The 23,978-nt window shown below is 44.0% G+C and overlaps 1 protein-coding gene across 1 annotated transcript; it reads left to right on the top strand.

The window, feature by feature from the left end:
- Positions 1-2,967: 2,967 nt before the first annotated feature.
- On the top strand, positions 2,968-21,240 carry LOC110522867 (ribosome-recycling factor, mitochondrial-like). The gene is made up of 7 exons (XM_090236680.1): positions 2,968-2,977; positions 3,033-3,155; positions 3,525-3,680; positions 6,893-6,895; positions 15,109-15,236; positions 18,843-18,934; positions 20,912-21,240. The coding sequence occupies exons 1-7, from the start codon at positions 2,968-2,970 to the stop codon at positions 20,979-20,981; spliced, it is 582 nt and encodes a 193-aa protein (XP_090092806.1). The 3' UTR covers positions 20,982-21,240.
- The last annotated feature ends 2,738 nt before the right edge of the window (positions 21,241-23,978 follow it).

Here is a 23,978-nt window from a genome sequence, read left to right as displayed (position 1 = left end):
AAGCTAGTTAGCTTTCGTGTCAGCGTGTCACATGCATGATTGATATTGATATGATCGATATGCAGTCAACTATCTAATACCCCTGGGCTTATAAAGGCTGGTAAAATGCTACAGTTAAATCTTTAGTCCTTGCTACATAATCTTTTGGACTAATACATTAATGATATACTGTAACATACCCATTGATTCTTGAAGAATACCATTTATAAATGACTCATGACCTTAGTTCAACTGTCATAACCCATCAGAACCCAAAATATAGGCCTAAGTTTTACTCCAATGTTTGTTAACAAGGTAAACAAGCACTATAGCCTCTGAAGATGCTTAAAACTATATATTTAATATCATGGGTGATCAGTCCTTGCATCCATAGCTCTGTCAATGAATTTAGCTTTTTAGTGAAACATGGTCGGAGGATACGCTTTGTAATTGTTTCAATTAAGAATTGTAGCTTTTTAACAACATAGGCCAGCAATATTCGGTGATGTCGTACAATGTGGGCATGCCAGCTGAACTCTTGCAGTTTATGAAGAAATATCAAAGAGATACAGTATCCCACTGAACACCTGTGCTACAGTTTTTCTGCTTCACTTCACGTGTAAAGACAGCCATCATCCCTCCTCTATCGCTTCCAGTGGACTCAGACACACTACCAATTGTTAAATATACCCTAGAGGTAACACAAAAGAGTCATGCTTTTCATCTTCCTATAGTCTTACCACCAGGCACCAGTCGTGTCTTTCAGTGAGCCTGCCTGCTGCTGGCTTTACAAGGGAGTGATAAAATCAACCTGGGTTTATTTAGAGAATAAAGCACTTGTATGGTCTCTGCCTTCTGTCCCAGATATTATTGATACAGTAAAGCGCTGCTGACTGTAACAACACAGAGGTTGTAGGGGAGACTGTGGGCTGTTCTGGATTTTTTGTTAGTTCTTTTCACCTTTATTTAACTAGGCAAGTCAGTTAAGAACAAATACGTATTTACAATGACTGCCTACCCCGGCCAATCCCGGATGATGCTGGGCCAATTGTGCACCGCCCTATGGGACTTCCAATCACGGCCGGTTGTAATACAGCCTAGATTCTTACCAAGGCGTCTGTAGTGATACCTCTAGCACGGAGATGCAGTGCCTTAGACTGCTGCGCCACTCGGGAGTCCTAACATACAGCAGCAACATACAGGCTGTAGATAGACATAAGTATCACCCTGCCTGCCAAGATCACCCCTGCCTTCTTGTGATGTACACTCAGTGGCCAGTCTATTAGGCACACCCATCTAGTACTGGGTCAGGCCCCCTGTAGCCATGAAGGGATGCACCTGGTCAGCAACAATGTTCTGATATGCTGTGGCATTCAAACGTTGATCAATTCTATAAAGGGACCTATCGTGTGCCAGGAAAACATTCTCCACACCATTACACCACAGCCACCAGCCTGTACCGTTAACACCGGGCAGGATGGGGCCATGGACTCATGCTGCTTATGCCAAATCCTGACTCTGCCATCAGCATGACGCAACAGGAACCAGGATTTGTCAGACCAGGCAATGTTTTTCCACTCCTCAAATGTTCAGTGTTGGTAATCGCGTGCCCCCTGGAGCCACTTCTTCTTGTTTTTAGCTGATCGGAGTTGAACCCGGTGTGGTCATCTGCTGCAAAAGCCCATCTATGACAAGGACCGACGAGTTGTGCGTTCCGAGATGCCGTTCTGCACGCTCCTGTTGTACTGTGCCGTTATTTGCCTCTTTGTGGCCCACCTGTTAGCTTGCACAATTCTTGCCATTCTTCTTCGACCTCGCTCATCAGCTAGCTGTTTTTGCCCACAGGACTGCCGCTGACTGGGTGTTTTTTGTTTGTCGCACCATTCTCGGTAAAACACGTGTGCGTAAAAAGCCAAGGTGTCCAACCATTTCTGAGATACTGGAACCGGCTCGCCTGGCACCAACGATCATACCATGCTCAAAGCCGCTTAGGTCACTGGTTTTGCCCATTCTAACGTTCAATTGAACAGCAATTGAATGCCTTGATGCCTGTCTGCCTGCTTTATATAGCAAGACACGAGCGAACCATTTTCGTGTACTAATAAACTGTCCACTGAGTGTATATCAGTATCCCATCTCTCTATACACACAAAGCAAGGTGGTATTATGACTAGGAGCCAAGCCTGAAGCTTCACACTTAGATGTAGGTTGCATCCCAAAATGGCATTTTATTCCCCATATAGTGTACTACCTTTGACCAGGGCTGAGCTTTGGTCAAAAGTAGTGCACTTTGTGGGGAATAGGGTGCCATTTAATTGGCACACAACATACTGTTGAGGCGATTTACGAGGATGACGTAGACATTGTCTATCCGCCTGGTGTGATAGTATATCGTGGTGCCCCATTTCTCTTGATGGTGTGTAAAGGTGTGTGAATTCATCACACACAATAGAGGATATCATCCAGGGTATGATACATGGCTGGTTGTTCACCGGTTGATGGTTGTTAGTTGTCAAAGATGATCTTATTTGAAACTGTATTGCTCCATTATCTTTTCTACATACTTTACATCTGGGTTTAGTCATTTAAGTTTACACTGCAAACTTTTATCACCCACATTTAAAAATAAAAATAAATTGTATATATAATTTTTGCAGTGGCGTACATGATTTAGCAGCAGTGGTGTGCTGAACACTTGAGGCAGCAACATACAGTATGTAGGTAGACATAAGTATCGCCCCCTGCTGGCTATTATTACAGCTTGCCATCCATGGCACTGTAATATCACTACACTAATATGAAAGGAAAATTAGATACATAGATAGATGTTGGTATTTTATTTCAGTACTTTAGTATTTGTTATTTTGCGTGACTATGCTTGTGTGTTATCATAAGATCAGACTGTAATAATATCTGCATAAGTCTCAAGGAATGTTTTTGTTACGCTTCTCTGTATCTCTGTCATTTGTGTGTCTGTGTGTGACAGCGATGGCATTGAGTCAGCTGGGCCTACTGTGGCTGGCTTTGTGCCGATGCCTGGTCCCTTTGTTGAGGTCTTCCTGTCAGCTGGCGGTCAGCTCCAGAGTCCCATTGCTGTTCCCAAATACATGTCATCGAGACAATCGTCCCCACTGCCGCCACCTGCGTTCTCCTGTATGCCACCAAGATGAGTAAAGGTGAGCGGAGAGCCGATTGCTTCTCAACTGCTTTGTACCTATTTGATTTGGTCTAGTGTTGCCCTCAAAAAACCCTCAAAGGCTCAGGAAATATAGGGGTAGGAATCAAGACTCCATCCATCCGTCTCTATTCTGCTTGTGTACTGAAGTGGTGGTCGGAACGTTCAAGAGCTTTTTTTTTGTCTTTTTGAGAAGGTTGAAGAAAACCCCACTTCACTGTGTTTTCTCATTTTGGTTTTATTTGTAATAACTCTGATTGACTAGACTACCAGCATGCAGGTCTCCTTCCTCTCCTCCATCCTCCTTATGTTCTTCCCCCTTTGAAGTCTCTCTTGTAGTGAAGGCCGCCGCTTTTATTTTTTCCCTCAGCGAAGGCAGCGAAGGGCCAGGCGGCCAAAGTGAACATTAACTCCTCGCTGGCGGAGGATATCATCATTCTGGAGGAAGTGAGTGAGGAGATGGCCGCCGTCCTCACCGTCCTGAAAGAGGACTTCAGCCGCAACCTGAGCATCAAAACCTCTACAGGTACATAGGGGCCATAGACTAAGGTAGGGGCTCTCACTCTCGGTCACTCCCTGATTCAATGGAAAGGAGTAGCTGTTGAGTAGCTGGCCACTGCACTCAGTTCTGGGTGCTGAGATTACAGAGAGGATACTTTTCAGTTCTATTTCATTGTATGTGGATATCAGCCACCGATTGTTCAAAAAGGGATGCAGAGCCCCGCAGGCCTGAAGTTTGAGCTGTGTCCATCTTTGTAAGCATAACAAGTCCCCTGTTGGTTCTCATTTAATTATTGGTCAAAATATGAGGAAAAGTGCATCTCCATGTGTTTACTTTCTCCCTGAGGGGTGAGAGTGAACCCTGCCCTTTACCTTGACCCCTGTTGACCTTGACATCCAGGTCACAGCCTTTCCCCTCCCCTGTCCCCCCTCTCCCCTTGGGGCAGTTCAACCCTGAGAGGGCTAAAGGGGAGGGCCTGAAGGGGAGGAAGCTCATCCCCACCCCCCTCATCCCTCCCTATCTTCCTTACCTTCTCCCTCCATTCCCCCCTCCTTACCCTCTCCCCTTCCTCTCACCTCTCCCTCTGCCACCCTGTGCCCATCTGTCCAGATGCACAGTAATCCATGGAAGCTGCAGGATTTAGAGCTGACAGGGAATCTTGACTGGAGATATGCTGGAATGGGGGAATCATGAGATCATTTTGTTCATGTGTATGCTTGATAATAGCCTCATCTGGGTCTCGTTATGTGTTGTGTTTGTTGTAAAGGGGAGAGGAAAGTCACCTTGGCTGAAGGAAGGCCTGTTGTAGAGGGCGGATTAATGTGGTGAACCGTCGTCTGGGTAGGACTGAATCGGTCATGGAATTAAAAATGACCATAATTGACTAGCCAAATGACCGGTCTCCGTAATAACCGTTAGAATAATATAAACATACAGTACCAGTCAAAAGTTTGGACATATATACTTCAGTTCAGTGTTTTTTGGTTAGTGAAATTAGCAAACATTTCTAAAAAACAGTTTTTGCTTTGTCATTATGGGGTATTGTGAGTAGATTGATGAGGGGGAAAAAAATGCAATCAATTTTAGAATATGGCTGTAACGTAACACAATGTGGAAGAGATGAAGGGGTCTGAATACTTTCACAATGCACTGTATATATGCAGTACCAGTCAAAAATTCCAGTCTTTTTCTTTATTTGTACTATTTTCTACATTGTATAATAGTAAAGACATCAAAACTATGAAATAACACATATGGAATCATGTAGTAACCAAAAGAGTGTTAAACAAATCAAAAATATATTTTAAAATTCTTCAACGTTGCCACCCTTTGCCTTGATTACAGCTCTGCACACTCTTGGCATTCTCTCAACCACCTTCATGAGGTCGTTTAAAAAAAAAACTTTATTTAACTAGGCAAGTCAGTCATTGACGGCCTACCGGGGAAAAGTGGGTTAACTGCCTTGTTCAGGGGAAGTACGACAGATTTTTACCTTGTCAGCTCAGGGATTCGATCCAGCAATCTTTCAGTTACTGGCCCACCTCTCTAACCACTAGGCTACCTGCGGCCCCGGCAGTTTCAGTTACCTGACTGCATGTTCTGCCATAGAAATATAATGAATACAATAGGCATCCCCATTCAAGTCAATGATGGCATAATGGTTGGACTGGCGGCCATTACGAGTGTACCCATAGTCCCAGTTCGGTTTGAAAGAGAACGCTGCGGTCCCGCCCACCTGTGGGGAAAACAACCCATGGTTACCTTGGGTACCTGGTTGGCTCACATCGAAAACTTGATCATTTTCAGACACAATTTTCTTGTTGTCTGCTTGTTTTAGTCAACTTCAAAACTACGCTCCAGAAAAGTACACGTGTAAAGATGAATTTTCTACTTTTCTTTTTGTTTGTCCAGGCGAAACAGTGTGTGAATAGTTGGTAGCTCACTTCTAAATTCTCAAACTACCGTAAACTTAAATGAATGGCAGTCTCAAATAAGCCGCCTGTCTCTTTTAATAGCCAGGCATCGGCACACATTGCCAGATCTAAATTCATTGTTTTACAAGTGAACTTCATCGAGTACCATCGAGCTTGTGCAAGAAATGATGGATTTGTATTGTAATGTTTATACTGGTCACAATAAACAGTCTGGTAGTCTTTACAACATTGTATTGAGCAAAAGCTGTGCGCATTAAGGTAAATAGACGCCTGGCTCAAATAGAAGCCTGTCTCTAAAAAACAACGGTTGTGTTCCGCGATTGAAGCAAAATAAGCGCCTGGGGCAATTCATTTGAGTTTTACGGTAAATGCATAGCTACTGTAATTCCAACCCCCAAAAACGTCTTAGCTTTGTTTTACGCTAGCTAACAGCTACATGTTTGTTTTTGACTTAAATTGTAATTCTATTTTGGAGGCTCCACGTGGTGTCATGTCAAATATGAATGTTATTTCCAACAACCAATGAGCAAATCCGCCGTAAATCCAGCTGCATATTGAACGTTGAGATTTCTGAAAGGTCAGTCTCTTTGACAACGACAAGGAGCGGAATGTTAGCTAAAGAGACTGGTACTCAGACTAGTTCCATTCTATTCATCGTTTGATTTAACACTTTGATTATTTCAGCAAGGGGCAACAAAGTTTCATCACATTGTTAATAGTCCCTGTTATTGCAGCAACGGACTCAACCTCACAAATGCCCGAAAGTCCCGTCTTCAGTCAGCTGTTAGTTCTCAAAAAATACAACCGCACAACCGCACACACACACACACACACACACACACACACACACACACACACACACACACACACACACACACACACACACACACACACGGGAGGTATTATAGCCTGCCACTCTGTCAGTTCCTCTGCTAGAAGAAGACTAACCTGTCTTTTCCATGGGAACGCTGGGCTACCGTCAGGTTATCCAGTCCTCGCTGGACAGCTCTGTGTATACTGGCTCAGATTAATACACTGTGAAAGGAAAGCCATTTATATAACAGATCGGGACCCCAGTCACCCAGAAATGGGTTTGCATAGGCTTCCATAGTTCAAAACGATTAGTTAATGTCATGTCATCCTCATGTTCCCAAGACGCCCTCCAGTCTAGGGCACCCACCCGCTAAACATCCCCAGTATAAAGTCACACAAGAACCAACTCAAAGTCTGCTTTCTGATAGGACTTTATCATGAGGAAGCCAGGGTCGTGTTCAGTACTAGGGAGAAAATGTTTTGAAACAGGGGGTTAGCTACTACCTGAATGTTTTCCTATGATAATACATGTTTGTATTCTGTTGCAAAATGTTTTTCTACGGTGTGCCCTACTGAACACGACCCAGTATTTATGCTGCAGTAGTTTATGTGTCGGGGGGCTAGGGTCAGTTTGTTATATCTGGAGTACTTCTCCTGTCTTATCCGGTGTCCTGTGTGAATTTAAGCAAGGTTTTGGCCTTTCTAGGGAGTTTTTTCTAGCCACCGTGCTTCTACACCTTCATTGCTTGCTGTTTGGGGTTTTAGGCTGGGTTTCTGTACAGCACTTTGAGATATCAGCTGATGTACGAAGGGCTATATAAATAAATTTGATTTGATATGTACGTTTAGTTTTTTGAGAAGCCTATATTGTTGACTACTTGTCTACCTTTCGCCATTGTGGGTCAGCTGCCTGTGCCCTGACCAGGAAGAGCCCATTTGGCTAATGGCTTCCCGGTCGATCCACATCCCTCCTCATGCCGTTTAGGAAATTCCTGTGTGCCCTCTGGAAGTGTAAGCAGATGTGCAGAGCAGGCAGCCAGGCACACGTCCATAGAGGCCCAGGTAGTCTCTCTCGTCCACCTGCCGGCTCTAGCAATTAGCCTGGGGAAGAGGCAAGGGCCCAGGTAGCACAGGCTGGCTCTTAGTTAGGCTGACACGGAGTATAAAATCAAGTTTATTTAAAGTACTGTATATTATCACACATTCCTATTACTTTCAGGTAATACGTACAGGCACTGAGTACTTGCCTTGGGTTGAAGTAAGGGCCCAGAGTCACAGACATGGCTTACAGGAAGTCTTTACTACCAGACAACACCTCAGACCAGACTAGCTCTGTCGTGGCATGCACTCACTGTTCCCCTCTCCTTGCCCCAACCCGGGCTCGAACCAGGGACCCTCTGAACATGTCAATAACTGCCTCCCACGAAGCATTGTTACCTATCGTGCCACAAAAGCCACGGCTCTTGTGGAGCAAAGGAAACAACTACTTAAAGGTCTCAGTGTGAGTGACATAACGATTGAAGTGCTACGAGCGCGCACCTCTAACTAGCTAGCGATTTCACACCGGTTGCACTCAGTTACAGTTAAGGTTTGGTCGTTGGTGTTGAATGCGTCCAAATCTGTTAAGGACCTGTCTTTGCACCCGGAAATTAAAATGAAGCAAGCAATAGCTTGTATAAACGTACTGTTACTTTCTAAAGCACAAGTATAGGTACCCAGAATGGCGGTAGTCCCTCTCCTACACAAAACAAGTGGTAGAATAATCTTGAACCCACCCACCATTGAGTTGGTGATGTAAGGCAGAGGACAGAGGGGGAGGAAACAGCGGCGTCTGAGGTAAACCAGACGAGGAAAGTTGACTCATGTCGGAGAGTAGCTCTGGTTCTGCAGTCTGCAGTGTTAGGGGGTGAGAGAGAGAGAGGATATGATGGTTAGGGGAGGGGGAAACCTTCTCAGAAACCTCCTTATGGGGGGGGGTCTCAGAAACCTCCTGCACCCCATCAAAACCAAACCAAATCAAAGTTTATTGGTCACATCACCAGATTTGCAGATGATATCGCAGGTGCAGCAAAATGCTTGAGTTTCAAGCTCCAACAGTGCCTAGCAGTCCAACAGTGCCTAGCAGTCCAACAGTGCCTAGCAGTCCAAACAATGCCTAGCAGTCCAAACAATGCCTAGCAGTCCAAACAATGCCTAGCAGTAAAAAAACATATCCTGAAAATATCAGAACAGGCAATGTCAGAGACGGAATATAAATATATATACAGTTGAAGTCGGACAGTTTACATACACCTTAGCCAAATACATTTAAACTCAGTTTTAATAGAGAGAATTATTTATTTAAGCTTTTATTTCTTTCATCACATTCCAAGTGGGTCAGAAGTTCCTATACACTCAATTAGTATTTGGTAGCATTTCCTTTAAATTGTTAAACTTGTGTTAAACATTTCAGGTAGCCTTCCACAAACTTCCCATAATAAGTTGGGTGAATTTTGGCCCATTCCTCCTGACAGAGCTGCTGTAACTGAGTCAGGTTCGTAGGACTCCTTGCTCGCACACGCTTTTTCAGTTCTGCCCACAAATCTTTGATGGGATTGATGTCAGGGCTTTGTGATGGCCACTCCAACACCTTGACTTTGTTGCCCTTAAGCCATTTTGCCACAACTTTGGAAGTATGCTTGGGGTCATTGTCCATTGTCTGATGTCTTGAGATGTTGTTTCAATGTATCCACATAATTGTTCTTCCTCATGCCATTTTGTGAAGTGCACCAGTCCTTTCAGGTTATGTCGATATGGGAATCATTTTACTGTGGATATACATACTTTTCTTCCTGTTTCCTCCAGCACCTTCACAATGTCCTTTGCTGTTGTTCTGGGTTTGATTTGCGCTTTTCGCACCAAAGTACGTTCATCTCTAGGAGCCCTAATGCGTCTCCTTCCTGATTGGTATGAAGGCTGCGTGGTCCCATGGTGTTTATACTTGCGTACTTTTGTTTGTACAGATGAACGTGGTACCTTCAGGCATTTGGAAATTGTTCCCAGGGATGAACCAGACTTGTGGAAGTGTACCATTTGTTTTTTGAGGTCTTGGCTGATTTATTTTGATTTTCCCATGATGTCAAGCAAAGAGGCACTGAGTTGGAAGGTAGGCCTTGAAATACAGCCACAGGTACACCTCCAATTGACTCAAATTATGTCAATTAGCCTATCAGAAGCTTTTAAAGACATGACATGACATTTTCTGTAATTTCCCAAACTGTTTAAAGACACAGTCAACTTAGTGTATGTGAACTTCTGACACACTGGAATTGTGATACAGTGAATTATAAGTGAAATAATCTGTCAGTAAACAATTGTTGGAAAAATTACTTTTGTCATGCACAAAGTAGATGTCCTAACCGAATTGCCAAAACTATAGTTTGTTAACAAGAAATTTGTGGAGTGGTTGAAAAACAAGTTTTAATGACTCCAACCTAAGTGTATGTAAACTTCCGACCTCAACTGTACGTATAATGTATATAAATATTTTTTATTTATTTATTTCACCTTTATTTAACCAGGTAGGCAAGTTGAGAACAAGTTCTCATTTACAATTGCGATCTGGCCAAAGATAAAGCAAAGCAGTTCGACAGATACAACGACACAGAGTTACACATGGAGTAAAACAAACATACAGTCAATAATACAGTATAAACAAGTCTATATACGATGTGAGCAAATGAGGTGAGAAGGGAGGTAAAGGCAAAAAAAGGCCATGGTGGCAAAGTAAATACAATATAGCAAGTAAAACAATGGAATGGTAGATTTGCAATGGAAGAATGTGCAAAGTAGAAATAAAAATAATGGGGTGCAAAGGAGCAAAATAAATAAATAAATTAAATAGAGTAGGGAAAGAGGTAGTTGTTTGGACTAAATTTTAGGTGGGCTATGTACAGGTGCAGTAATCTGTGAGCTGCTCTGACAGTTGGTGCTTAAAGCTAGTGAGGGAGAAAAGTGTTTCCAGTTCCAGAGATTTTTGTAGTTCGTTCCAGTCATTGGCAGCAGAGAACTGGAAGGAGAGGCGGCCAAAGAAAGAATTGGTTTTGGGGGTGACTAGAGAGATATACCTGCTGGAGCGTGTGCTACAGGTGGGAGATGCTATGGTGACCAGCGAGCTGAGATAAGGGGGACTTTACCTAGCAGGGTCTTGTAGATGACATGGAGCCAGTGGGTTTGGCGACCCCCATAGAGACTGCCAGAGGTCCGGACAGCAGACCCTCCGATTTGACACACTGAACTCTATCAGAGAAGTAGTTGGTGAACCAGGCGAGGCAATCATTTGAGAAACCAAGGCTGTCGAGTCTGCCGATGAGGATGTGGTGATTGACAGAGTCGAAAGCCTTGGCCAGATCAATGAATACGGCTGCACAGTAATGTTTCTTATCGATGGCGGTTAAGATATCGTTTAGGACCTTGAGCGTGGCTGAGGTGCACCCATGACCAGCTCTGAAACCAGATTGCATAGCAGAGAAGGTATGGTGAGATTCGAAATGGTCGGTAATCTGTTTGTTGACTTGGCTTTCGAAGACCTTAGAAAGGCATGGTAGGATAGATATAGGTCTGTAGCAGTTTGGGTCAAGAGTGTCCCCCCCTTTGAAGAGGGGGATGACCGCAGCTGCTTTCCAATCTTTGGGAATCTCAGACGACACGAGAGGTTGAACAGGCTAGTATTAGGGGTGGGAACAATTTCGGCAAATAATTTTAGAAAGAAAGGGTCCAGATTGTCTAGCCCGGCTGATTTGTAGGGGTCCAGATTTTGCAGCTCTTTCAGAACATCAGCTGAACGGATTTGGGAGAAGGAGAAATGGGGAAGGCTTGGGCGAGTTGCTGTTGGGGGTGCAGTGCTGTTGACCGGGGTAGGAGTAGCCAGGTGGAAAGCATGGCCAGCCGTAGAAAAATGCTTATTGAAATTCTTAATTATGGTGGATTTATCAGTGGTGACAGTGTTTCCTATCTCCAGTGCAGTGTGCAGCTGGGAGGAGGTGTTCTTATTCTCCATGGACTTTACAGTGTCCCAGAACTTTTTTGAGTTTGTGTTGCAGGAAGCAAATTTCTGCTTGAAAAAGCTAGCCTTGGCTTTTCTAACTGCCTGTGTATAATGGTTTCTAGCTTCCCTGAACAGCTGCATATCACGGGGGCTGTTCGATGCTAGTGCAGAACGCCATAGGATGTTTTTGTGTTGGTTAAGGGCAGTCAGGTCTGGGGAGAACCAAGGGCTATATCTGTTCCTGGTTCTAAATTTCTTGAATGGGGCATGTTTATTTAAGATGGTTAGGAAGGCATTTAAAAAAAATATCCAGGCATCCTCTACTGACGGGATGAGATCAATATCCTTCCAGGATACCCCGGCCAGGTCGATTAGAAAGGCCTGCTCGCTGAAGTGTTTCAGGGAGCGTTTTACAGTGATGAGTGTAGGTCGTTTGACCGCTGACCCATTACGGATGCAGGCAATGAGGCAGTGATCGCTGAGATCTTGGTTGAAGACAGCAGAGGTGTATTTAGAGGGCAAATTGGTTAGGATGATATCTATGAGGGTGCCCGTGTTTAAGGCTTTGGGGAGGTACCTGGTAGGTTCATTGATAATTTGTGTGAGATTGAGGGCATCAAGTTTAGATTGTAGGATGGCTGGGGTGTTGAGCATGTTCCAGTTTAGGTCACCTAGCAGCACGAGCTCTGAAGATAGATGGTGGGCAATCAGTTCACATATGGTGTCCAGAGCACAGCTGGGGGCAGAGGGTGGTCTATAGCAGGCGGCAACGGTGAGAGACTTGTTTTTAGAGAGGTGGATTTTTAAAAGTAGAAGTTCAAATTGTTTGGGTACAGACCTGGATAGTAAGACAGAACTCTGCAGGCTATCTTTGCAGTAGATTGCAACACCGTCCCCTTTGGCAGTTCTATCTTGTCTGAAAATGTTGTAGTTTGGAATTAAAATGTCAGAATTTTTGGTGGTCTTCCTAAGCCAGGATTCAGACACAGCTAGAACATCCGGGTTGGCAGAGTGTGCTAAAGCAGTAAATAGAACAAACTTAGGGAGGAGGCTTCTAATGTTAACATGCAAGAAACCAAGGCTATTACGGTTACAGAAGTCGTCAAAAGAGAGCGCCTGGGGAATAGGAGTGGAGCTAGGCACTGCAGGGCCTGGATTCACCTCTACATCGCCAGAGGAACATAGGAGGAGTAGAATAAGGGTGCGGCTAAAAGCAATAAGAATTGGTCGTCTAGAACGTCTGGAACAGAGAGTAAAAGGAGGTTTCTGGGGGCGATAAAATAGCATCAAGGTATAATGTACAGACAAAGGTATGGTAGGATGTGAATACAATGGAGGTAAACCTAGGTATTGAGTGATGAAGAGAGAGGTATTGTCTCTAGAAACATCATTGAAACCAGGAGATGTCATTGCATGTGTGGGTGGTGGAACTAATAGGTTGGATAAGGTATAGTGAGCAGGACTAGAGGCTCTACAGTGAAATAAGCCAATAAACACTAACCAGAACAGCAATGGACAAGGCATATTGACATTAAGGAGAGGCATGCTTAGTCGAGTGATCAAAAGGGTCCGGTGAGTGGAGAGGTTGGTTGGGGGTCACGGCGATTTAGACAGCTAGCCAGGCCATCGGTAGCAAGCTAGCATAGGATGGAGGTCTGTTATTAGCCACCTCTTGCGTTCCGTCAGTAGATTAGTGGGGTTCCGTGTGGTAGAGGGGATTAATCCAAATCACACAACAACAACAAAAATAAAAACAATAGATATAGTTATAGAGGCCCAAGAAGAAAACATAATAATAATAAAAAATAAATAAATAAATTGTCCGATTGTCTATTCAGATAGCAGCCGATAAGACAGCTAACGGTTAGCAGGCCGCAGATGGGCGTTCAGGTGACGTCGCGACGGAGGAGCCAGCCGCATAACTCCTTCGGGTAGATAACATCGGCAGTCCAGTTGTGAAGGTCCGGTGGGGCTCCGCGTAGGCAGTAAAACGGGTCCGGATAGGTGACTACAGCCCGGGAGTGATTGATGGAACTCAGGAGTATATTGACGGAGCTGGCTAGCTCCGGAATAATTGATGTTTGCTCCGGAATCGACGAAAGCCGATAGTCACACGGATAGCAGCTAGTTAGCTGTGAGATCCAGGTATGAATGTCCAGAGTTAGCGGTTGAAATCCAGGGACATGGAGAGAAAAATTGGTCCGGTATGTTCCGTTCCGAGCCGCGCTGCGCCGTACAAAACTGGCGATAGATTTTCGAGCTAAAGGATAGCTGATGACCACAAACTTCTGATTAGCTTCTGGATTAGCTTCTGGGCTAGCTTCTGGCTAGCTGCTGGCTAGCTTCTTGGAGTTTCTGGATAGCTTCTTGGAGGATTACAGATTTGAGATAAATAATACTTTTTTTATAAATAAAAATTGGGTGAGGCGGGTTGCAGGAGAGTGTTTTGAAGATGAGTTGATGGAAAATTTAAAAAATGTATGTGGAAAAAAAGTTGTGTGTGTGTATATATATATATATATATATATATATATATACGGGACACGACAAGACGAGGACAAAAGACGTCTGAACTGCTATGCCATCTTGGAAGTAGTAAATATATATACATATAACGTACGGACAGTATATGAATACAAAATAGGAGTACTGCAGTAGTTATATAGGATGAGCCATGTGTAGAATAGAGTATATACAGTGAGTGTACAAAATATTAGGATTACTTTCCTAATATTAAGTTCCACCCCCTTTTGCCCTCAGAACTGCCTCAATTTGTCGTAGCATGGACTCTTCAAGGCGTCGAAAGCGTTCCACAGGGACGCTGGCCCATGTTGACTCCAATGCTTCCCACAGTTGCGTCAAGTTTGCTGGATGTCCTTTGGGTGGTGGACAATTCTTGATACACACGGGGAACTGTTGAGCGTGAAAAACCCAGCAGCGTTGCTGTTCTTGTCACACTCACACCGGTGCGCCTGGCACCGACTACCATACCCTGTTTAAAGGCACTGAATGGGCACTGTCTTGCCCATTCACCCTCTGAATGGCACACATACACAATCCACGTCTCAATTGTCTCAAGGCTTACAAATCCTTCTTTAATCTGACTCCTCCCCTTCATCTACACTGATTGAAGTGGATTTAACAAGTGACATCAACAAGGGATCACAGCCTTCACCTGGATTCACCTGATCAGTCTACGTCATGGAAAGAGCAGGTGTTCCTAATGTTTTGTGCACTCAGTGTACTTATAAAGTGGGTGAAACGGTATATAAACATTATTAAAGTGACCAGTGTTCAATGACTGTACATAAGGTAGCAGTGTCTAAGGTTCAGGGTAGAGTACCGGGTGGTAGCTGGCTAGCAACAGTGACTAAAGTTCAGGGCAGGGTATTGGGTGAAGATAGAAGCTGTTTCTCAGTTCCTCACGCCAACCATAAGCCTCAGCTTACACTCTGCCAATTGAATTGTGGGGAGGTTGGTTTGGATCGTGTACTCAATGCTGTTTTTGGTGATGAGGGTTTAGGCGGGCCTAGATAATGGTTAAGTTGTTTTGGTCATATGCTTGGGCATGTCTTGTGTTACATGCTGGTGACATCCAATTTCCCCTCTGGGAAATCAATTACGTTTCATTGAAGTATATTCGACTCGTGTTTTATTCTGGTCCTTTGTTTTTCGGGAGCTCTGGATCATATCGTGGTGCACACGACAGATGGCAAATTCCCTCTGAACCAGTTGGGTCAGATGTCCATGAAACCCCCTCAGCTCATCGTGGTCAACATGACCGGCTTCCCACACACTGCTGGCTGGGTGGGTTAGGGTTCTCCTCTGTATGAACCACACTGGGCTGACGGCAACGCACTGTGAAATGAACGCGTCTCTCTCTCTCTCTCTCTCTCTCTCTCTCTCTCTCGCGCTCTCTCTCTCGTTCCCTCTCTGTCTCTCTTTCTCTCTTTCTCTTTCTCCATCTGAAACCTGAGTCGGGCGCTCTCTCTCCAGCCTCGTGTTCAGCCGTAGTGATCGATGGTTCTGGGAAGCCCTTTGATCTCGAGCAATTGAAACAAAGGCCAATATTTTGTGGTCAGCTGTCATCAGCAGGAAGTGACCGTGCTGTACCCTCTGTGAAGGAGGAGGACTAACTTCTCCAAGTGATGCTCTCTCACACACACACACACACACACACACACACCTCTCTATTTCCCTGTCTTCATTCTTCTCTTTTCCTTTCCCTGTGTTGTTTCTTTCTCTCTTTTTCTCTCTCTCTCTCCCCCTTCTCTTTTCTCCCTCCTTCATCCTATGTTGTTATGAATGAGGGTTGTCCCTGTCTGATGCTGGGATCCGTTTTAAAGGGAGATTGTTTATTTTTAGCACAGTTCTGCTTCACCTTGAGGAGCTCAGCCTGGAACTCAGCAGCACTCAGCTACAATAGGTGTACAACAGAGGAGGCTGCTGAGGGGAGAACGGCTCATAATAATGGCTGGAATGGAGTGAATGGAATGGTGTCAAAAACATGGTTTTCCTGCGTTTTTTTTCTTCGCCCATTCCATCCGTTGTACTCCACTCCAGCCATTATTATGAGCCTTCCTCCCCTCAGCAGCCTCCACTCTTGTACAATGTTCCCGGAGGGATCACACCTTTCAGATGTGCCTCATGATGTGTGCTTCATTTGGAAACACACACAGATAAGCATATTGCGCACATATTGCGCGTACATGACAACACACGCTACCATATATCATTGAATCAGTTCAATAGAGGTAATTCACCTGTAAGAGGAGAGGCTCAGAGACATTATGTTGCACATGCATCACCATATCTGAGCGAGAAAGTTCAGACAGAAACTACAAACGATATATATTCAAATGGGCCGGGAAAAAAACCCACTGGTACCATCACACATGTACAAACGTTACTGCTGCAACATGACAATTCCTTCAGACCAAATGTTAAAAGGGTGCAAATGTGTGATGTGAGAGCAGGGGTATCAATTTCTTATTTTCTTTTTTTTTCTCCCATTTCTGGTCTAAACCACTGGGGAAAGAATTGGCAGCAAGATTAAAGGATTTATTTGTGTGTATTATTTCACAAGGCCTATTGCCTTGCATGTTAAATTCATTTTCTTTTCTTTTTTTAAACAGCCTCTGCTAATCTCTGGTTCCTGTTTTTAACTCCAGAATGATAGATCCAGCCCATACCTATGTTTGATTGCTCTCAGCATTGAATTCATCATTATTTCCCCACAGCTCCAGCAGTTACGGAAATCTGGGGGGAATGCTGTGCTCTGTTCTGGGTAGCTCCGTAAACACCAGGTTAGGTTCTGGTTAATATGTTCAAAAATAAGTGGGATAACGCTGAGGTTTCTGATTAAAACACAGCCACAGCCGAAAGGAACGAACAGAGCTAAAACACCTTGTTAATGATGTGGAGGGTACCACACACACACACACACACACACACAAGACATAGACACACAGCCTTTTTCCTCCCCTTCCCTTCTTCCCCAAAAGTCCAAGTGGACTTTTCCAAGTGGACTTTTGGGGGGGGGGGGGGGGGGTATTTGCAGTAACACTGTACTGGACCTTGTAGTAATGAATGACTGGAAAACAATGGCCTCTCGTTAGGAACGTGGGTAATGGATGTGAATAATTATAATCCTATTTGCTTTGGGTGCTGTACAGTCACCTCTGTGTTGGCTTAGCAGGGCTGTTAGACTGTTAGGTAATGGGAGGTTAGGGGGCTGCCGGTGTGCGGGTGTGAGGGGATGGAAGGGGATTTCTATCTGGTGCTGGGATCTATCTGGTAATGTTGTGATGGGCAATGGTATAAAGTACGAAGTAAAAAATACTTTAAAGTACTACTTATGTCGTTTTTGGGCGTATCTGTACTTTACTTGACTATTTATATTTTTGACAACTTTTACTTTTACTTCACTGCATTCCTAAAGAAAAGAATATACGTTTTACTCCATTCAATTAACCTGACACCCAAAAGTGCTTGTTACATTTTGAATGCTTAGCAGGACAGGAGAATTGTCCAATTCACACACTTATCAACCAAACATCCCTGGTCATCCCTACTACCTCTGATCTGGCGGACTCACTAAACACAAATGCTTTGTTTGTAAATTACGTCTGTTTTGAAGAGTGCCCTCTGGTATGATCAATAAAAGGAATTTGAAATGATTTATACTTTTACTTTGATACTTAAGTATATTTTAGCAATGACATTTACTTTTGATACTTTAGCATATTTAAAACAATATCCTCTTATACTTTTACTCAAGTAGTATTTTACTGGGTGACTTTCACTTTTACTACTCAAGTAGTATTTTACTGGGTGACTTTCACTTTTACTTGAGTCACTTAAGTATGACAATTGTGTATTGTTTCCACCACTGGTGATGGGTACCTGACGGTTGAACAATAGTGTGTTCAGTCTTAGCATGTTGTCCCCACACGGCCTGTTTTTAATAAGTGTCTGAACAGGCTCCATATCATAGAATTAAATAGAACACATACTGGAGTCTCCACAGGCCTCAGTCTGTCCCGTCTCTGCCTCTCTCTCTCAGGCACCTCTCCCACAACTAGCAGACACAGACAAATCACATATCCAGATTACAGCATTTTCTTTAATTGCCTTTTGGAGTCCAACCACCATTAGAGTTCTAATATGTTACACAGACATATCCTCTAGTCTAATGCATTGTGGGTATATGGCCAAGCCAGGACTCCCGCAGTTATTCACAAACACGCACGCGCACACACACACACACACACACATACACACACACACACACACACACACCTCCGCCCTGCCCCGTCCCACTCCTCCCATCCCGTAGAGGTTACCAGAGGTCATCGCCCTGCACTGCAACCCCTCAGCCAGTTCCCAGAGGACTGTGTTCTGACAGCGCCCCGCGGCACTTCCACACCGCATGTGCTTCTCCTGCCACGGCCAGAGCTGAACCCCCCCCCCCCCCCACACACACACACACATACACACACACTCCAGAGCTGCTCTGTGGGGAGATGCTACACAGTTCACCCAGCTCGCCATGTATCAAAGCCAACCTGACCAGGGACAGCCAAGGTCTGCTTCCTGGTGCTCCTATGGGCAGGAGAGAGGCCAGGGCAGTCTAAGGGTGGGGGCCTGGGGTGGATTGGTAGGGGCGGGGTGGGTGTCTTAAGGGGGGGTGCATTATATTGAATTAGATTAGATTTATTGTTGCCCAAGAAATACATATTTTTTTCACAGGCTCGTACATTGGATAGGGGCTGGGACTGGTGAATGGATAGGGGCTGGGACCTGGCTGGGTGGTTGGGTGTCTGTCTGCAGGTAGTGTAGCTCCAGCCCCAGTCCAAGCCCCAGCTGGAAGTTATTAGGTCTAGGTCTAATGTGTGTTTGATGTGTCCTCAGGCCATGGCTGCTGCCACCCGCGCCCTGCATGAGAGCAGCATGAAACTCAACCCTGAGGTGGACGGAACCATCATCCGGGTGCTTATTCCCAAGTAAGTCAGCCAGTCCTGAGCTCTCTCTCTCTCTCTCTCTCTCTCTCTCTCTCTCTCTCTCTGTCTGACATGGGAAACATATGTTTACATTTCCAAAGCAAGTGAAATAGATAATAAACATAAGTGAAATAAACAGTCAAAAATATTTTGACAGTAAACATTACACTCACAAAATAATTTAAAATGTCATATTGTGTGCAAATAGTTCAAGTACAAAAGGGAAAATAAATAAACATAAATATGGGTTGTATTTACAGTCGTGTTTGGCCTTCACTGGTTGCCTTTTTCTTGTGGCAACAGGTCACAAATATTGTTGCTGTGATGGCACACTGTGGTATTTCACCCAATAGATATGGGAGTTTATCAAAATTGGGTTTGTTTTCAAATTCTTTGTGAGTCTGTGTAATCTGAGGAAATATTTGTCTCTAATATGGTCATACATTTGGCAGGAGGTTAGGAAGTGCAGCATTTTGTGGGCAGTGTGCACATAGCCTTTCTTTTGAGAGTCAGGTCCGCCTAAGGCTATGCTCACTGAGTCTGTACATAGTAACCTTTTATTTATCTAGGCAAGCCAGTTAAGAACAAATTCTTATTGACAACAACAACAGCCTAGGAACAGTGTGTTAACTGCCTTGTTCAGGGGCAGAACGACATATTTTTACCTTGTCAGCTCAGGGGATTGGATCTAGCAACCTTTCGGTAACTGATCCAACGCTCTAACCACTAGGCAAGGCCTTCCTTAAGTTTGGGTCAGTCACAGTGTTCAGCTATTCTGCCACTGTGCACTCTCTGTTTAGGGCCGAATAGCATTCTAGTTTGCTGTTATTTTGTAAATTCTTTCCAATGTGTCAAGTAATTATCTTTTGTTTTCTCATGATTTGGTTGGGTCTAATTGTGTTGCTGTCCTCTTTCCTCTCGCTCTCTCGCTCTGTCACTCTCTCCTCTCACTCTTGCTCTGTCACTCCCCTCTCACTCTCTTCATCTCTCTCTATTCTCTTACTCCCCTCTCTCTCTCTCTCTCTCTCTCCCACTCTCTCTTCACCCTCTCCCTTCTCTCTCACTCTCTTTATCTCTCTCTATTCTCTTACTCCCCTCTCTCTCCCTCTCTCTCTCTCCCTTCTCTCTCACTCTCATTATTCACCATCTTTCCTCACTTTCCTAATTCTTCCATTCACCCCCCCCCCCCCCCCCCCCCCCCCCCGTCTCATTTTAAAATGTGTTTCTGACATATTCGTTTAACTCATTCGCACCGACTGTGGCAGTTAGAAAACACCAACTTTGGTCAAAAGTCCTCTGTCCAGCTCAGCTCCCTGCCAAATCCAATAACTTGCTTCTGTCCCAAATGGCACCCTATTCCCTACGGGCCCTGGTCAAAAGCAGTGCACTATATAGCGAATAGGGTGCCATTTTGGGACGTAGCCACCTTTGACGTGCTGCCGTCACTCGCTAAACCACAAAATATGTGTGATTATTAAGTAAGCGGAGCCCCGGCAACAGCAGGTGCTTGTCTGGCAGGGCTGGATAGTGGGACGGACGGACGCCTTCTTCCTCTTCAATCAGTGTCGGCATGCAACCCACATTTGCATTTCCAAAGAGAGCGAGCGGCTTGATTTGGCCCAGACTCAGTAATTACGCATTATTGTTTGCAGTAAATAGACTCCACTTTTGGATTGTTTGCAAATAGTCCCAGGCAAAAATGCCAATTAAGGAAAATAAACTGTTATCACCCGGCAGCAAAGCAAACCAAAAACAAAGTTGTTGACTGCACTGCGACCTTGAAAACTATTTTTCAAGTGGCACAGAAAGCCAGGTATTAGTTTATTGGAATTAAATGGCATTTAATGGAGATAGAGGGGGAAAATACGCATAACTCATTGCAGGCATTTTAAACAATGTGTGTGTGTTGCCCCTGCGTGCTTGAGCACCCTTGTGTGTGTATGTGCGTACATAGGCACGTTTGTCCATCCGTCCCTACAGGGTGACGCGTGAGTACACGAGAGCCGGGCAGTTCACTATCAAGTCCAAGGAGTCTCTGAGGAGGGTGTGACCGTGTCAGAGGACACCATCCAATTGGTAGAGAAACAAGTACTGAGACAGGGATACGTGTCCAGTCAGAGGGCAGAAATACAATCAGCAGCTACAAATGTTCAGATGAATCCTTTCTATAATTTCACAGTGCTTGTATAATAATACCAATAGTCTTAGTTGTCTAGTAAGTGTTCTCTCTCCTCTTCTCCACTCTTTCAGGTCGGGCAAAATGGCAAACAGCTTTTGCAGCGGGTATGGACATGCAGCTGGCCGCCAAAACCAAAGGTGACATTTCAAAAATTACCACAACTCTATTTTTGATACAATCATGTTTGCAATGGTTCCTCCTGCAAATATGACTGAACACGATAATGAACACAATACTGAACACGATAATGAACACAATACCGAACACGATAATGAACACAATACTAAACACGATAATGAACACAATACTGAACACGATAATGAACACGATACTGAACACGATAATGAACACAATACCGAACAAGATAATGAACACAATACTAAACACGATAATGAACACAATACTGAACACGATAATGAACACAATACTGAACACGATAATGAACACGACACTGAACACGATACTGAACACGATACTGAACACGATACTGAACACGATACTGAACACAATACTGAACACGATAATGAACACGACACTGAACACGATACCGAATCCTCAACAAAAACAAAAGTGTATGTTTAACGATGGAGAATTGAGGGAGAGCACACACTGTACTGTACTGTACTGTAGGTTCGGTTGGCGCTAGCTCTGGGGTTGTTTGTGTGTTCCACTCATGCGTAAACAGAAGTTGGCATGGCACGACAGTGGCTGCTGGGTTTCTCTGTCGCTCTCGTCTTAAAACAAACACAGAGGGGAGAAATGGACTTTTAATGGCATCTGGGAGCCTCCTAATCAAACTGAGGCCACAGAGAGCTGTGTTTATGTAAAAAGCGCCACACTCACTGTAAACTGTGTGAATTTCCTGGCCTGAGACACCGAGACAGTCTCCCAGAGGACAGGAAGAATAGAGATATTAACGTGGTGCCAACAGCCAACATTTGTTTCAGATTCAGCATTAAAGGGATAGTTCATGTAAAATACATGTTTAGATATTTATTTATTTACCTTGAAAAGCAATCTACGGACAAGGCAATCCACAGTTTGGTTTTGTTAAACTAGCCATTGCAAACTAAATGCTGATATTTCAAGGTAAGGAAACAAATATCAAGGAAAGGAAACATACAGTGCCTTGCGAAAGTATTCGGCCCCCTTGAACTTTGCGACCTTTTGCCACATTTCAGGCTTCAAACATAAAGATATAAAACTGTATTTTTTTTGTGAAGAATCAACAACAAGTGGGACACAATCATGAAGTGGAACGACATTTATTGGATATTTCAAACTTTTTTAACAAATCAAAAACTGAAAAATTGGGTGTGCAAAATTATTCAGCCCCTTTACTTTCAGTGCAGCAAACTCTCTCCAGAAGTTCAGTGAGGATCTCTGAATGATCCAATGTTGACCTAAATGACTAATGATGATAAATACAATCCACCTGTGTGTAATCAAGTCTCCGTATAAATGCACCTGCACTGTGATAGTCTCAGAGGTCCGTTAAAAGCGCAGAGAGCATCATGAAGAACAAGGAACACACCAGGCAGGTCCGAGATACTGTTGTGAAGAAGTTTAAAGCCGGATTTGGATACAAAAATATTTCCCAAGCTTTAAACATCCCAAGGAGCACTGTGCAAGCGATAATATTGAAATGGAAGGAGTATCAGACCACTGCAAATCTACCAAGACCTGGCCGTCCCTCTACACTTTCAGCTCATACAAGGAGAAGACTGATCAGAGATGCAGCCAAGAGGCCCATGATCACTCTGGATGAACTGCAGAGATCTACAGCTGAGGTGGGAGACTCTGTCCATAGGACAACAATCAGTCGTATATTGCACAAATCTGGCCTTTATGGAAGAGTGGCAAGAAGAAAGCCATTTCTTAAAGATATCCATAAAAAGTGTTGTTGAAAGTTTGCCACAAGCCACCTGGGAGACACACCAAACATGTGGAAGAAGGTGCTCTGGTCAGATGAAACCAAAATTGAACTTTTTGGCAACAATGCAAAACGTTATGTTTGGCTTAAAGCAACACAGCTGAACACACCATCCCCACTGTCAAACATGGTGGTGGCAGCATCATGGTTTGGGCCTGCTTTTCTTCAGCAGGGACAGGGAAGATGGTTAAAATTGATGGGAAGATGGATGGAGCCAAATACAGGACCATTCTGGAAGAAAACCTGACGGAGTCTGCAAAAGACCTGAGACTGGGACGGAGATTTGTCTTCCAACAAGACAATGATCCAAAACATAAAGCAAAATCTACAATGGAATGGTTCAAAAATAAACATATCCAGGTGTTAGAATGGCCAAGTCAAAGTCCAGACCTGAATCCAATCGAGAATCTGTGGAAAGAACTGAAAACTGCTGTTCACAAATGCTCTCCATCCAACCTCACTGAGCTCGAGCTGTTTTGCAAGGAGGAATGGGAAAAAATGTCAGTCTCTCGATGTGCAAAACTGATAGAGACATACCCCAAGCGACTTACAGCTGTAATCGCAGCAAAAGGTGGCGCTACAAAGTATTAACTTAAGGGGGCTGAATAATTTTGAAAGCCCAATTTTTCAGTTTTTGATTTGTTAAAAAAGTTTGAAATATCCAATAAATGTCGTTCCACTTCATGATTGTGTCCCACTTGTTGTTGATTCTTCACAAAAAAATACAGTTTTATATCTTTATGTTTGAAGCCTGAAATGTGGCAAAAGGTCGCAAAGTTCAAGGGGGCCGAATACTTTCGCAAGGCACTGTATCTAAATTGCTCAACTTTCCCTTTAACTCCTAACTCACTGATTTATTCTGTCAGTTTGTCGAGGAGTAATCCTACAGCTACCACATGTAAACACAAGAAAGTGGGCACCCACCAGTATTTATG

Source organism: Oncorhynchus mykiss, chromosome 5 (assembly GCF_057628025.1).
Source record: "Oncorhynchus mykiss isolate SJ-2025 chromosome 5, ASM5762802v1, whole genome shotgun sequence".
NCBI classification, from domain to species: Eukaryota; Metazoa; Chordata; class Actinopteri; order Salmoniformes; family Salmonidae; genus Oncorhynchus; species Oncorhynchus mykiss.
The sequence above is the reverse complement of the archived record's forward strand: the minus strand, read 5'-3'. Positions and strand labels throughout refer to the sequence as shown.

Excerpts from the sequence above, each read along its gene's own strand:
- LOC110522867 (XM_090236680.1), top strand. Across the intron at positions 15,237-18,842 it reads TCCCACACACTGCTGGCTGG|GCCATGGCTGCTGCCACCCG; the intron begins GTGGGTTAGGGT and ends ATGTGTCCTCAG. Across the intron at positions 18,935-20,911 it reads ATCCGGGTGCTTATTCCCAA|GGTGACGCGTGAGTACACGA; the intron begins GTAAGTCAGCCA and ends CCGTCCCTACAG.